The 15,684-nt window shown below is 40.7% G+C and overlaps 1 protein-coding gene across 1 annotated transcript in view; it reads left to right on the top strand.

The window, feature by feature from the left end:
* TMTC1 (transmembrane O-mannosyltransferase targeting cadherins 1) overlaps positions 1-15,684 on the top strand; it is a 267,805-nt gene that overhangs the window by 33,838 nt on the left and 218,283 nt on the right. The window contains exons 4-5 of the mRNA XM_046012428.1: positions 875-1,051; positions 4,735-4,941. Coding sequence (XP_045868384.1) covers positions 875-1,051; positions 4,735-4,941 — 384 coding nt within the window. The remainder of the gene's footprint in view (positions 1-874; positions 1,052-4,734; positions 4,942-15,684) is intronic.

Genomic DNA, 15,684 nt, shown 5'->3' on the forward strand with positions numbered 1-15,684 from the left:
GAAAGCCCAAAACATCTGTATTTTCATCGCAGAGAAAAATGAGGATTGTATTTTGGTATACGTACCTGTGTCCACTGACTGATTTATGTACAGAAGCATATAAAACACCTTCACCAAAGTAGTAATAATGAGGTTAACCACTTCACGTGTACTAAGTCATTTATTTAATTCTGCCTACAACACTGGGATCCTGTTTAATACAGGAGGGAACTGAGGCACAGAGAGGCAGAGTAACCTGTCCCATAATACCCAGTTAATTAGCTGCAAAGCTGTAATTGGAACCCAGGGAACCTGGACCAGAGTTGATGCATATGGCTTAGTAACCTGTATTGTTCACTTAAAATATATTCACTTAAACATCCTTCATGCCACTAACTGTATCTCTATGGTAGCATTTTAAGTGGTTTTTTAGTGTCCATTTATTATATGCCATATTTTACCATAATTTATATGCACCTTAATTTAAGTAACCAAGTTCAGTGTTGTTGGGCATTCACTCTTTTTCATGTTTGTGACTTTAAATAATTCTGTGAGGAATATTTGTGAAGAAATCTTTGTTCACCTGCTTACTTAGAATACAGTGAAATTGATTGTTAAATCTTATTTTTAAGAGTTGGTATTTCTCGGGACGCCTGGGTGGCTCAGTGGGTTGAGCCGCTGCCTTTGGCTCAAGTCATGATCCCAGCATCCTGGGATTGAGTCCCACATCGGGCTTCTCGCTCAGTGGGAAGCCTGCTTCTCTCTCTGCCTCTCCCTGCCACTCTGCCTGCTTTTACACTCTCTCTCTGACAAATAAGTAAATAATATCTTAAAAAAAAAAAAAAGTTAATCTATAAAAGAGTTGGTATTTCTCAGTCTTGATCTTGTTTTCCAGGAGTGTGGACCAGCATCATGTTGGGGAATGTTTCCCTCCCACCACTTCTCCCTTCTTCTTGCTGCTCAGTTTGTTTCTGGGGACCTGCGCGATGCTGGTCAAAGAGACAGGCATCACGGTGTTTGGAGTGTGCTTGGTTTATGATCTCTTTTCCCTGTCTCACAAGCAAGAGAAATCGTAAGTCATTTTAAAGTTTCGATACCAAGCAGTGCATGTGCAGAGAAGAATTACTTGAATCAATAGCTTTCAAACTTTCAGTTAAAAAAAAAAAAAGTATAACATTTTGTTAAACATAACCTCATCTTACACTGTAAATTAATAAGGTTTGTTTTATTAAGATAAATGCATTAGGTATGTTCAAACTCCTCATACTTTATAAAAATCAATGAGGGCTATAAGGATTTTGTGAGCCTCAAATTTGGAATTGGAAAGTATCTATGTTATGTTTATGTTTATGTTGGTAGATTGTTTTGGTTGCATACTATTGAGAAATCCTATTCATAGAGAGAAGTGGTTGCAAATGGTAACTGTTTCTTAACAGCTTGCCTTGAATCTGTGCATTCAGATGAGCACATCCCAAAAAACACTGCTAAGTTGGGTCTGGTTACTTGTTCTAGGGGTGATGCTGTTACCTAAGAGTTTTTGATGTCTTGTTTTGGAATTCCCACAAAAGGCCAGTCTGTCTACACCATACAGGAGTACTCACATGTTACATTCAAATTAAAGGTCAAGTTTATTTAGTAGCCTATTTTCACTTAAAGAGTTTAAGCATATTCATTATATCCTGTGGACTATAGATGGCAAGAATTCTATGTCATATTAAAAGTTGAAGCACATACTATATTTTTCTCCCTCTGTCAACTCTATAATTACTAATAACAATTTGCCATGCAGACCCCATTTTTCGGTAATTATAAGGCCCTTACTTTTGAACTTTTAAAAAACATGGTTGATTTACTCTTCTGCTTCATCCCATGAAGAATTTTAGCTTTAAAAAAAAAAAATCCTGCCTTTCTATTCCATTCCCTAGCTCTTTATACTCCTTGACATAAAGATAAGAGCAGTGTTATTGAGTGGCAACAAGCTGAGATGAGTCATTAAATTCTGATCACCTTCCTGCCTGGGCGTGCTTAGAGATAATTTAAATAGACTTTAGTGCTCTGTTGGCTCTCTGTAAATCTCAGAGGCGTGTAAAAGGAAGGAGCTCGGTTATCATTTTGACCTAAGTTCATGCCGAGAAAGCTGTGAGCCGGAGGACTTCCCCTTGGCTTCTGTGAGAATGCCTTGCCTCTCTATCCTCTCAACTAATAGGAGGGATGGCGATGCTGGCGTTACTTTTTGCAGAATGACCTAGCAACCCTTCCTGTTCACACTTCCTTCTCGCCTCCTCTGTAGCTGAGTCCTGAGCCCTTTCTGCTTTACCTTGCTGATGGCAGGAGGATGCGATGACTGACTGGAGAGCCTCCCCTGTGGTCCAGTCCAGAGCCATGTGAACCTCATCCTTGAAGTCGTGTCTGCTCTGGTCTTGGGACTCTGCAGCGCACCGTTGCCTCTGTACTGCTCTCTGCTTCATCTGGTCACTGTTGAGCCAAGCTTTTTTCAGAAGGGATAATTGTCCCTATTATTTCTTTAAGAATTGTTCCTGACCTTCAGAATACTAAACCACTGGAAGTTCTGGGGTGGGGGGTGGCAATCATACCGCTGATATGTTGCTTAGAAGTTGCACAGCTTGTAGTCCCTGCTTCGTTTTTTGGTCACTTTTGGCTCTCATAAGCAGCAGCTCTTCCTAAGGGGAGACATTCGTTCTTTCCTTCATCCTTTTGTCCACCCATTCAACACATATTCATTCTGTGCCTGGCCAAGAACGAGAGAGATTTCCACCCTCCAGGGGCATACAAATAGTGGGGGGAGATAGACATTGTATGAGTCATCACACGAGAAACTGATTATAGTTGTGCACAGGGGTCAGAACGGAGAGCATGTACCAGAGACCTGGCCAATAACGGTTAAGATCTCCTGAGTCCTGGCCACATGCCAGGCACTGTGCCACACCATTTATAGGCAGGAAGTCACTTAATGCTCAGAATAACTGTTAGCCTCGTTTAGTAGAGGAGAAAACAGAATCACAGGAAGTGACCTCTCCAGAATCATCGAATCCCAGGGGGAGCCAGGATTTGGATCCCTGTCTGTGTGACTCTGGGAGCCACAGACTTGCCCCTGAGTACCTTTGCCTCTGTGGACAGAACACAGAGCAGGGACCTAGAGACCTCCTCTAGGACATCTGCTGCCCAAGGCCTGGGCTCACATTTGTACCATGAGATCAGCTCAGGCGTCCTGAGTGTAATGGGGGTCATGACCCTTTTGAAAATCTCATGGAATCGTGTCTCCTTTTCCCAGTATAATATATACACATGCAGTTTTGCACAAACTCTTAGGGCTGTCTTCCCACTTTATCTGTTCATTTAGAATAAACATCTTGGCGTTAGGTTGTTCTCAAGGTCTTCTATCATACGATTCAGGCGGCAGGAAAGAAATAGTAACAAAAACGAATGTTGGAAGCCCTTCTACGTGAAGGACAATTTATTCCTAAATTTTAAGGAATGGAGTGGGATTTCTTTGATTTGACATCACTGTTAGGACGAAATATTTTCAGTGAAAGATCAGCTCCTAAGAGTTAAGTTTCTTTGTACTTTTATTTCTTTTCTAAGAATTTGGATATCATTTCCAACATGCAGAGAATAACATTCCCTGACTCCAGTCCCTAACCTCTTTCTCTGAGAGTAACCACCATCCTGCATTCGTCACCTTTCATTTCTATGATTATTTTTATGCCATTACTTAATAGGTATATACCAATGAGTATCAAATAGTGTATTTTTAACATATTTTCAAACTTTTAAGTCAGTAGTATCATTTGCTTTTCATTTAACATTAGGACTGTGAGGTACATCATGGGTATGTGTAGCTCTAGTACATTCAGTTTAATTGTTGTACAGTATTTAAATAGCACAATTTATTTATCTGCTTTTCTGGATTGGGATTTTAGGTTATTTGCACCATTTTTGCTATTGTAAACTATGCTGCAATGGATTTTGTGTGTGTGTGTGTGTGTGTGTGTGTGTGCAAATACATGTGGGTTTCTCTCAGGCATAGAAGGGGAGTTGCTGGAACCACGGATAGACGCATGTTCATCGCGTCCTCTACTGAAGCATTGCTCTTGAAACAATTGCAGTAATGTCTGAGAATCCCCTTGGCTTTGCTCCACATTTTGGACCTCACTTGGTAGTGTCAGACGCTTTAATTTTTGCCCATTTGATGGTTATGAATTCTATTTCAGAGGATTCATGAAAGAAAATGTAACCAAGGTACATTGGACGGATCAGCTATGAATGATATTTCATAAGATCATAATTATGTAAATCCCGAATACCACTTCGACCAAATATTTTGAAAGAAATCTATCTGGAGGATGAGGGGTGAAGAAGAGGCTGTGTGAGTGTGTATGTGTGTGTGTGTATGCATGTGTGTGTGTGTGTTGGCGACCATGTAAGAGAGACTGAAACCTAGTATTCTATAGTAGTAAGTAAACCTAAGTCCTAAAATTTAAAAAAAAAACAATGTTATAATTGTGTTCTTTTTAAAACCTGGTGATATATACCAGAAACAAAAAGCCTAAAAGTCTTGAGGATTTTCAAAAGGGTCATGACCCCTGTTACACTCAAGTCCCCGGACTAAAAGTCTGGGAACTTGAGTCCCCAGAGAACGGGACTTGGGGGTGGGCCAGGGAACTGTTACTTCTTGTTGCAAGCCTTGTCATTCTGTTTGACTTTCTCTCCCCTCACTGCCACATACACAATTAGGAGCAATGGGGTCATCCATCAGCGCAGCCCACAGCAGCCTGCGAGCCCTCAGCCCTCCTCGCTGCCTGCGCACCCTCACCGGGAGAATGGAAAGCAACAGCGATTTCCTCACCGAGGAGCTTGGGGTGGCTGCCACTCCCCATCGCCACCAGAACCCAAGAGCAGTGGATTCCTAGTGTCTCCTCGAGCCGTGTGGTCCATGATGAGGTACTGATGGGGCTCCCCAGGGCCATTTCACACTCCAGCACCACCTGGTGTAGCAGGATTGGGCAGGAGAAGTAAAGTACCCAGTGAGTGTTTCGTTAGCCCCCCCCTTTCCCTCCCTCCTATTCCTCTTCATTCTTCCATTTCCCTGTATTAGATGAGGTAAGACAGGAGTCGCTGGAAGCAGCAAGTAGCTGCCCCACTCTGGGCCTTGATTTGGAAGCACTGGGTGGGGTGTGGGTCTGAGAAGCCGAAGTTGGGCAGGACAGACACTTGACTGTGTCCCTGAGGAAAAGCCTTGCATGGAAGAGCAGGCGCCCTGAGAGTATGTGGGAGGAGCGCACGCTAAGTTCCCCTGCTCCCTGCTCCCTCTTCCGCCCTACTCTCTGGGTATGACAGGAATTTATTACAGCACAACTGTGGGAGGAAACCTAGGGACTCTGCTTCTCAGAAATGTTTTTGGGGGTACAGCATAAGCTTTTCTAAAGCATGTAGTTTTCTTTTAAAAAATGTTTTGACCCAGCAATGAAAATTAACAGAGATCAGAACAGATCCCTTCACTAAATTAGGTTGTGTCTAAAATAGTTTGAACCACGGGCAAGTCAGAATTTAATGAAGATGGAAATGAGATTTATCCTGTTAACATTTTACCACTTCAGATTCCAGTTCTTAGTCCTCTGTGCGGTCCCAGAAAACTGATTTCAGAGTCTTGGTTTTCAGTTATTCCCACTTTCATCTGTGTTTTTGGATCTTGCTTCATTCATTCATTCATTCATTCACTCAGCAACATTGCTACTGAACATCTGTCAAGTGTCAGGCACTGTTCTAGGCACCAGGGATGTCCTGGTAAATAAGGAGGACAAGGTCCGAACTCTTGTGTAGCTTCCTTTCCAATAGAAGAAGACAGACTCTAAATTACCAGCAAGGAATGAACGGTGTGATAGAGAGTGATGGGCGGGCCTGGCCTGGCCTAATTGGGGTTGGTTGGTCACGGAAGGCCTCCAGAATCCTTGTAATGACAGGAGGAGCTAGTCCTGCAAAGACCTGGAAAGATCTGGGCAGAAGGTTCCAGACTTGGGCTAATGAGCAAGTGGGAGCTGGAAGAGGTGAGGTCAGGGAGTGGCCAGGCCCAGATAATGGAAGGCCCTGTTGGCCATAAAATTAAGTTTGGATTTTATTCTGGGTGGAGAATGAAGACTTTAGAGGTTTCTTGTTTGTTTTAAGTGTGGAGAGAAATGATCACATTTCTTTTTTAAAATGTTCACTAGCTTCTTTGTAGTGCTTGATGTAAGGGGGCAAGAATAAAGCAGGAGGAGGGTTTGGAGACTTTTATACAGACTGAGTGAACAAACAAGGTCTTGGCCAAGGATTACAAGGACTGTGTTAGATTTGGGACATCTTTTGGATATAGGTCCTGCAGGACTTGCTGATACTTGGGATGAAGGGGAGAGGTAAGAAGAATAAGGGAAAGGCAGGAAATGAGGATTTGGGGGTTTCTGGCTTCAACAGTTGCGTGGGTGGTGGTACCAGTTACTGAGATGGAAAGGCTAGGGGAGAGTAGGTTTTCTGAGAGTTGGGGGAGGATGAAATCACAGAAATGTATGAAATTCCTGTGGAAGGAAAAAGAGATAAGAGAGAGTCCTATATCATTGGGGAAATCTTGACTTTTTTATGGAGGAAAAGAAGACAGAGAATTTAGGGAAATTGTAAATTGTTAAAGAAAGGCCAAGGAGGAAGGGCACCTGGGTGGCTCAGTTGGTTAAGGGACTGCCTTCGACTCAGGTCATGATCCTGGAGTCTCAGGATCGAGTCCTGTATTGGGCTCCCTGTTCAGCGGGGAGTCTGCTTCTCCCTCTGAATGTCCCTCTCTCATTCTCTCTCTTTCAAATAAGTGAAATCTTAAAAAACAAAACAAAACAGAGCAAAAACAAAAATAGAAAGAAAGAAAAAAAGGTCAAGGAGGAGAAAGAAGAGCAATTAATAGAATATTGGAGACTTTCAAGGTGGCTTCAACATGTGACTCTCATGAAGAAAGGACCACATTAGACTTTACTCACATTCATATCCCCAGTTACTTTCATAGTGTCTGGCTAATTGTTGCTCAGATATTTGTGAAATGGCTAAATTAATGACTCGATGGGAAGAAAGTGTTGGAATTAAACGCAGAAAGAACATTTTCAGTAAATTTGATAATGAAGGAATGATGGAGGGGTGCCTGGGTGGTTCAGTCGGTTAAGTGTCTGACTCCTGGTTTCAGTTTCAGGGTCATGATCTCAGGGCCAAGAAATCAAGCCCTGTGTTGGGCTCCACACTCGGTGGGCAGTCTGCTTCAGGATTCTCCCTCTCCCTCGCTTGCTCACTCTCGAATGAATAAATCAGTCTTTTAAATGGGCTTGCCCACTCACTCTCAAATAAATAAATCTTTGAAATAAATGAAGGAATGGTGGAAAAGGATGCTATCTGGAGGTGTGTTAGGTTTTTGTTTTCATTCTTATTTTAAGTTTGATGGATGTGTGTGCATGTGGGTAAGTTCTTGTTACAAGCCTTGTCATTCTGTTTGACAAATTGTAGGGAGGAGGGATGGAAGACATGGCAGCAGAAAGGGATGGGATGAATTAGGAATACCAGGGGAATGCTGTGTTTGCCGATTTCCTATAAATACTCCTGCCCTGGCTCATTTCAGGCTACAGATGTGACACCCTTGACCATGGCGTTGTCGGGGAGATGTGTTAGAGCCCAACACTGTGCAGTATTTCCACTGCCTCATAGCCCACAGAGTTAGTAGTAAAACGAAGTAAACTAAATTAGGAAGTGATGAGCTTTGAGTGATTATCACCTTTGCTTTTAATATGATTTTTAACATTTTCAGTTTCATTTTCAGTAATGGCTGTACTTAATAACTGGTCTGCAGAATTCCAAAAAATTTAAAATCGTCATCTTCTGCAAGTCCAGGGTCCCAGGCGAGGACTTGGCTTAGGGGAGGAGGCAGGACACCTGTGTCATTTGATGTGGAGCTAACTTCTCTGTTGAACTCTCAGGTGGTGGAAGGATTCTTGCAGTCGTTCTTAGACTGTCGATGAAGCACCTTTTGACTTGCTCTGATGGGGTTTGGGGCTAACACATTCAATCAGATGACATTCCCTTGTAGGTTACATTTTTTTTTTTAAAAACCCTGAACACCAGGGTATTTATTTTAGAAACAATGGTGTCTGAAGAGCAGTATACAGCACAGCTGAAACTGGGTCAGAGTGTTACTAAGTTACCATGTTAATGGGCAAGATGGACCATTTATTTTCCTTCCTTTGGAAAGTTGTCATAAGTTTTCCCTCTTTTGAAAGGAAAGGTATTATATTTTTGAGTATACATTTGATTAGTGTTAAAATTATTTTTGGAAAATGGTGCATGAATTTTTGTCAGAAGCTGGTCAGGTAAAGCAAATAAAAGTCCAACAAGTTGTGCTGTCCTAGTTCCTAAGGTCTCGAGACCATGTTTAAGTCACGGCTTCTACAAAGACATGATCTATGATCTCCTTCAACCTATGTTTCCCCATCTGCAAATGGGGAAAGCAGTAGGAATAACCCTTTCCTCTCCACTTGTTTGTCAGGACCAAGAGCAATAGCACAGGTAAGATGCAGATAGGTAGGAGCCAGGCACACAGGTGGCCGGTGAGCGCATGGCAGCCGGCCTTGTCTGGATTGCTAGTTTCATGTTATTCTCATTCCTGTGTGGGTTTCTGGACAGCAGGCTGCATCATGAAAATAGTGAACCTACAGGGTGCAGGCAGGGCATGAGGCGTTTGTGTGGGATGGGTTTTCTTTTATGTTCTTTGATTGAACTTCGAGCCTGTTTGCTAGTACACATTTGTACTGCATGGATGGCATTAGTCTGACAAAAAATTAGGCTGAACACTATAATGTAAACTGTTTTCAGAAGTTACTACACATAGGGAAAAATCCCAACCCAGGAAAAAAAAAGACCCTACTGCATTTATTCAGTTGCCCGTTTTTCTGCATGAGTTGGTGATTGACTCATGGGTAGAAAAGTGCAATAAGAAACCTCACACTTTGGGTACATGCTTTGGATCAGATAAGATTTCAGCTGATACTGTGTTTTACTGAATTACTCCATGTGAATTGAGGAATGTTTTGTATGTAAATATTTCTTCCCTTATCTTCTTTATTATGTTAAATTCATTCACACGTAGGTACATTTTCTTTTTCACATTGGAATGGTCAGTGAATTCTTACCTTCAGAACTCATAGCAACATTTATATATAACTATGTATAGTCAACTTTTCATGTGTATACTTGATTGATTTCATTTTTAAATGACAATGATCACAATAGGCATTGAAGAACAGTTCTTGACTCAATAAGTTCTTGGTCATTTCCTCGTTTTTTTCAGCTGGATCTGTCAGGGGTCCTTCATTTAAGAGTATTTACTGAGCACCTACTATGTGCCCAATACCATTTTTGGTGTGAGGAATATGGTGGTGAAGCAAATTCAGCCGTGCCATCATGGAACTTGTCTGGATGATGATCATGGTATTTTTATTTAAAATGAGCTCATTTTCTACCTTTGTGGGCAATGTAGTGGTTAGAATTTTTTTCACTTCATTGGGTCTTAAAAGTTTTTCTTGTAAATACCTTACCCATAGGTATGCAAATCAAGAAACTAAGAGGTTTAGGACTGGAGAACATTTTGGCACTAAAGTGAATTTGTGAGGTAATTAAATTCAGGGGACTTAGGGAGGCATATAAATATTTTGACCTTCACTTGCGGAATGGGTAACTGATCTTTTAAGTGTCGTTTTAATGCTGGATTTCTTAGACCTTGCATTACACTCTTTTCCCCCAAAGTAAGAAATGCTGTGCAGATTAAACTCCTGAGGTGGGATTTTGTACTTTCATCCACACATATGATCCTGTGAATAGGGCAAGTGTGTTGCAGATCATTATTAATAGTCTCAGCTTTGAGAGGAACTTTGTGAGCTAGCGAAGTGTGATTTGCAAGTGATAGAAAAAGAATCTGTTGGAAGCTTTTATTACTGGCTAGTAACTGGGCTGTCTTTTGTATCCCCTCTTACCCCAGTTTTACACACCTTTTCTGTTGACTGGTTTCAGATGAGCCATTTCTAGTCTCATTCAGCTGCTGCTTTCCAAAATGAAATGCCCAGGGGTGCCTGGCTGCCTTAGTCAGGAAGACATGTGGCTCTTGATCTTGGGGCTGTAAGTTCGAGCCCCACATTGGGTGTGGAGATTACTTAAAAATAAAATCTTTAAAAAAAAATTAAATGACTGTGTGAAAGAGATGTGGCGTTAACTAATAGGTCTACATGGAAAATCATCCAGCAGTTCCAGGCGAAGTTTGGGGGCTCGTAATAATAAATCCCCTCCCCTACTTTTTTATCTCATAATGCAAGTGTGAACCTCAAATGAATCCATGTTAAGAATACAGATCACCTCATGAAAGTAGATATTAAGTAAGATTTTATTATAAAGAGATTGCAGATTCTCTTTAGTTGCTATTTATCATTTTTTTCCACTTTGCTTTGTTTAAAGATGAACTGGGCCACATTTTGCTAGAGAATTTTTCTCTCTTCCTCAGTGGTGTAAATTCTTTGGTCTTTTAGTTGTTCTTGGATGGCTGCTTCCAGATCATTATGACTTACTTCAGGGAGGCACATGATGGGTTGGAGGGATCCAGGAAAGCAATGACTCTTAGGCTGCATTTTATAAAGACACTAACCAAACCAGCCAGCATAATTATTGTTAAAATTATATATTATGCAACAACTGTGTAATTGTCCACTACCAACCTATCCTATGGGCACAATATCCCAATGATACTTCTTCTGACTTTTGTCCCATATACCCTGAGCTTTTTCATAGTTTGTCAATTTCCTTTTAACATAGCAATCTGACCATAGCTTTTGCTAAGACTGTGTGCTCCTTTTGGATGTTGGTGAACTGCAGACATGCTTAGTGAATGTTAGGCACTGGAGAAAGGAGGTGAGTGATTGCTCTAGGCATTTGTCTTCCTGTACAGAAAGAAATATTTTACTGGGAAGGTGAACAAATGGTGGTATTTTGCTAGAGGAATGATGGAAAGGGTGAGAAATTTCTTTTAAAAACATTGAAATGGGGCGCCTGGGTGGCTCAGTGGGTTAAAGTCTCTGCCTTCGGCTCAGGTAGTAATCCCAGGATCTTGGGATCGAGCCCCGCATTGGGCTCTCTGCTCAGCTGCTTACTCTTCTCTTTCTCTCTGCCTACCTCACTGCCTACTTGTGATCTCTGTCTATCAAATAAATAAATTTTTAAAAAGAGGTTAAATTATTAAAAAATATTAAAACATAAATTAAGTTATTTTTAAGTCTGTGTTGTCAGATTTCTTAATTAGGAAGTGTGTTTATTGCGATACTATCATTAATGTACCTTTAATTTCATTAGTAGGATCGATTTACCCAAGCTGGGCTTTCAGATTCTTTTAGAGTAAGCAGCTTTTCCGAAATATGGAACTTACCAGGAAAGTATTCTCTTGTGTGGGTAGAGAACTAGAAAAGAATTGTTTTTTTCTTCTTGCTGTTTCCTAACCATTAGTTTTGAGCGAGATCATTCTTTTTGAACCAGATCTAGAGTATGTGGTGAGGCAGGAATTATCTTGATGAGTTTGTCTGAAAGCTTATTGTAATCTGCTTTGGTTCTTGAACTGAGCTCTGCACTAAAATGGATCATTTCAGTAAAGTGTTCCTTGGATTCATTCAGAACATAGCACTAAAAGCTTCTTCCAAATAAATCACATGCTAAGGAGGCAAAATTCCTTTTAATTTATGGATGGCAGTTGGTAGAGCTCCTAACTGCTGACAGCCCCTGGTTCATTCTGTTGAATCTTGATTGGGTACTGATTCTTGGCAATCTTCGATCCCCTGGGAATTTCAGTCAGTGGATGATAAGTTCTTTCCTTTCTCAGTGTAGAGCAATCAAGCTTAGGCATCTGCTTTCCAACTGGATGCACAGGGACATATGTTGAAAGAGAAAACTATCAGAACGTAGGCATTTCTGGTTGGCATGCAGTTTTGTCATTGCCACAATAAGCTCTTCATAGAAGAGGATCCCAGGCCTCCTGCTTTTCCAACCCCTCACCAGCCCCTGTATGGAGCTCTTCACCTCTGTCCTGTGTGCTTAAGAGGCTGGGTGGCCTCCAGGCCACCAAACAGCTCTCCTTTCTTACTCCGCACACAGCAAGGGCTCTTAGGATGTTTAGGGAGTTTGCTGCTTTCTTTGCTCTTTTTGTTAATGCTACTGACATCCAGCTTAATAATTTTTTTCTCTTTATCTTTCTAAGTGTTAGCCTGCCGAGAGGTTATAGAGTGTTTCTAATAGCAGTATCAGTGCATCTTAACATTGTAAACACTCGAGGTGTATGTAAATAACTCACAGGAACCTCGTGCGATGCCCGGCGATCCGTTCGTGGTGGCTGCAGGTAATTGGGTGGGATTTTCAGCTTGTCCTGAAAATCATCTGCCACATGTTTTGATCTGGTCATATGTTTTGTAGTGTGAATGTAAGAGAATCTTAAAAATGTACATACTTGAGAAAAACTTTTTTTTTAATTCAAGAAGAGTTTGGAGGGACTTAAAAATTTTTTTTTATTAACATATAATGTATTTGGAGGGACCTTGTGAGTGGAAATTGTGGAAATACAAATGATTTGAAAATTCCCTTGTTAGAGGCAAGCACAGTGTTTTTCAAAATCAGTGTCAACCACAGTCACTCCCATGGAGTGTGCACTTAACCATCTGCCAGAGATCAGGTCACAGGTTTTATGAGCAGCTTACAATTTTCATTCCTAGGAAAACCTATGAGGGAGACAATGTACAAGGACCAGGGCTCAGACCAGAGTGCCCAGGTTTGAATTCTGTTCCACTTCTTACCATGTATATAGTCTTTGGCCAATTACTTCATCTGTCTGTGTCTGCCGTTCCCTTGTGGGTAGGTGGCAGTCCTGCCGATACCTACCCCATGAGGTTATTGTGAGGAATGAATGAGTTCATGTAGGAAAAGAGCTTAAAATAGCTTTTCATTAAAATAGCTTTTCATTAATGATAGTGCTAGGATTTTGCTTCTCCTCCCCCTCTTGCTTGTTTTATGCGAAAGCCAATGTGGAAGAATTATTGTTTAGAAATCTTTTTAGCACATTCACATTTATGAAAGAAAATGGGATAGTCTTGATGTTTCCTTGTGATATTTAGTTGTCTTCTCTTTTTTCATGAGTTTACAATAGTTTAAAGGGAAATGATTATTCAAGAAAAACATTCCTGTACCTCTCATGGAAAGTTCACTGAAGTTTAGCAGGATGATAGAATTCTCGTGTTAACACCAATTCTTGACTGATGAATACCATGCTCATTATGAATTGTCTCAGAGATGTGTTTAGAGCTATTCTTAGTTTTTGAGACTAACAGTTGACTTTTTAAAATTGAGTTTTTATTTTTTTAGAATTACTACAGGATAAAACATTGCTCTAGTAAATAAATCATTAGGTTGAAAAAAATAACAAAGACTTAATTTATCAGTTTTTTAGGTAGGTGATCAGGTAGCCATATAGGAATACGTGTTTCATGTTGTAGATTTGTGAATTTCTAATGCCGTTCATGTTTTTCAAACTATGATCTTTATTACTTTATATATAATGTAGAAAATACGTATTGATTTTGAAATCACCCAAAGCAGCAGTCTCCATGAGAAGGCTGGCTTTAAAGATTTGCTTGTAATGATTTAACCTCTAAAAGTATTGGTAAAGTGTTTAAATGGAACATAAGTATGGATTTTTAGGGAATGAAGGCAATTAATATATCATAATTTGGAAAAACAAACAAACAAACAAACCCAAACAACCAGCCAGAGCTGGACGGAGGGGAGGAGGAAGTATGTTTGTCTCATGTTAAGAGCGAGACATACCCTCAGTCCCTAATTAAATAAATAATATATTTCAGCTTTTGAGTGGTAGAGCTTTGGGTTCCTGACATTTAAGTCTTTATCATAGATTGTTTTTCATACTTTGCATTTAGCTCTTTAAGTAATTTTTCTTTGTCAGTGTAAAAGGAATATGACTTTGTGAAAAGAATTATGATCTGTACTGTAATTACAGTGAATGTTTTTGATTTTAAAAAGTTGCCTGGGGGCACCTGGCTGGCTCAGTCAGTGGAGGGTGAAATTCATGATCTCAGGGTTGTGGGTTCGTGTCCCACATTGGATGTGGAGATTACTTAAAAAAATTAAAAATGAAAAATAAATTAAACATAAATAAGTCATCTGTTTAATTACAGTTTGGGTTTTCATGCAGTCAGTGAAAGGCTGTGTGTTTATCCTCATTACAACTTGTTTCTCTCTTCTTTATGGTGTGTAATTTACAGCTGCAAAGGTTAGGTAAACCTTTCAGATAAATTGAGATCGAGTGCCAATCTCCAGTTATTTTTAAGCAGAAAATACAGGTATAATAATAGTTGAGAACTATTGGTTCAAGAGAACATGATGTCCTGAACACTGAAACTGTCATCATTGTCCCTCTTTGCTGTTTGTGAAAAGTCTCAACAATGTAGGGTTGCTAATAGGTTTTTTTGCTTATTTGTTTGGAAAAGGAAGAGTTATTTCCCAGGATGGACTGTGTATGTAAAGAAATGAGAGGCACCTCTGGGTAGTGTAAGGAGCCTTGGCCTGGTTTGTGGGAAAACTGGGTTCACTCTGATTCTGATTTATTGGGGTCCTTGGGCCAGTTACTTTACTCCCATGGATTTTTGTTTTTCTTACCTGTGACACAACACAAGGGAGACAGGGTGGACTGGTTTCCAGTCATGTGATACTCTCTGTGAGGCCTGTTTTGACCAGACCCTTATGAGACTATGCTGTCGTTGTTCCTCTCTGTGTCTTCCATGGACATGTGTGCAGTTGGAAGGGGGTTGACTGTGACAGGAGACGACACGGAGAAATGACCCTCATGTGGGGCTCTTGGGAGTATATAAATGGACAGTGGAGGACATTTTGCTAATGTGCATTTTGTCATTTCCTTTTCCGTCTTGAATTCTTGATGACCCGAAGTCTTTAGAACTTAAGTCGGATGTCTTGATGAAAACTCTCAATATGGGAAAAGACCAGATTTTGCCTTCAGTTGTCCTAGTTGTAATCAGTGCCATGCCTTTGGAAGCTGACTCCTGCTGCTAACTATGCAGAGGCAGTTTGTTGACTCATTTCATTAATAAACATTTATTAAACACTTGGTACAAAAATGTCTTCGGGATCATTTGCTTGCAAAGAACATTGAAAACTTGCTTCAGCAATTTGAGGCATTTGTTAGGAGGACACACTGGAATATACCAGTACCTCAGCATGGAAATTGAGCCTGGGCTTGTTAGGGACACGAATACTGGCAAAGTCAGCAGATTTATTTTCTGCCTCTTTGGGGCTTTGTGATCTCTTGTTTTTTAAAAAACAAAATCCATGTTGTTTTCCTTTTCACCTCTTTTTAAAGACTAGCTTTTCTTATTTTGTTCAGTGCAGAACTGCCTCAGTCCTAGCTTCACACAGCCTCCCAGCTCAGTTCCGCAGAAGAGGGGCCAGATTCACTGGGTCCTGACTGCAGAGTCCCAAAAGGGGGACTGATTGGCCCAGCGTCGATGTGCTTACAGCCCAGAAGAGAGATCGTACAGATAGATAAGGTCATCTGTGGTGGTAAGTGCAGTTAGATAA

Source organism: Meles meles, chromosome 7, assembly GCF_922984935.1.
Source record: "Meles meles chromosome 7, mMelMel3.1 paternal haplotype, whole genome shotgun sequence".
Taxonomy (NCBI): domain Eukaryota; kingdom Metazoa; phylum Chordata; class Mammalia; order Carnivora; family Mustelidae; genus Meles; species Meles meles.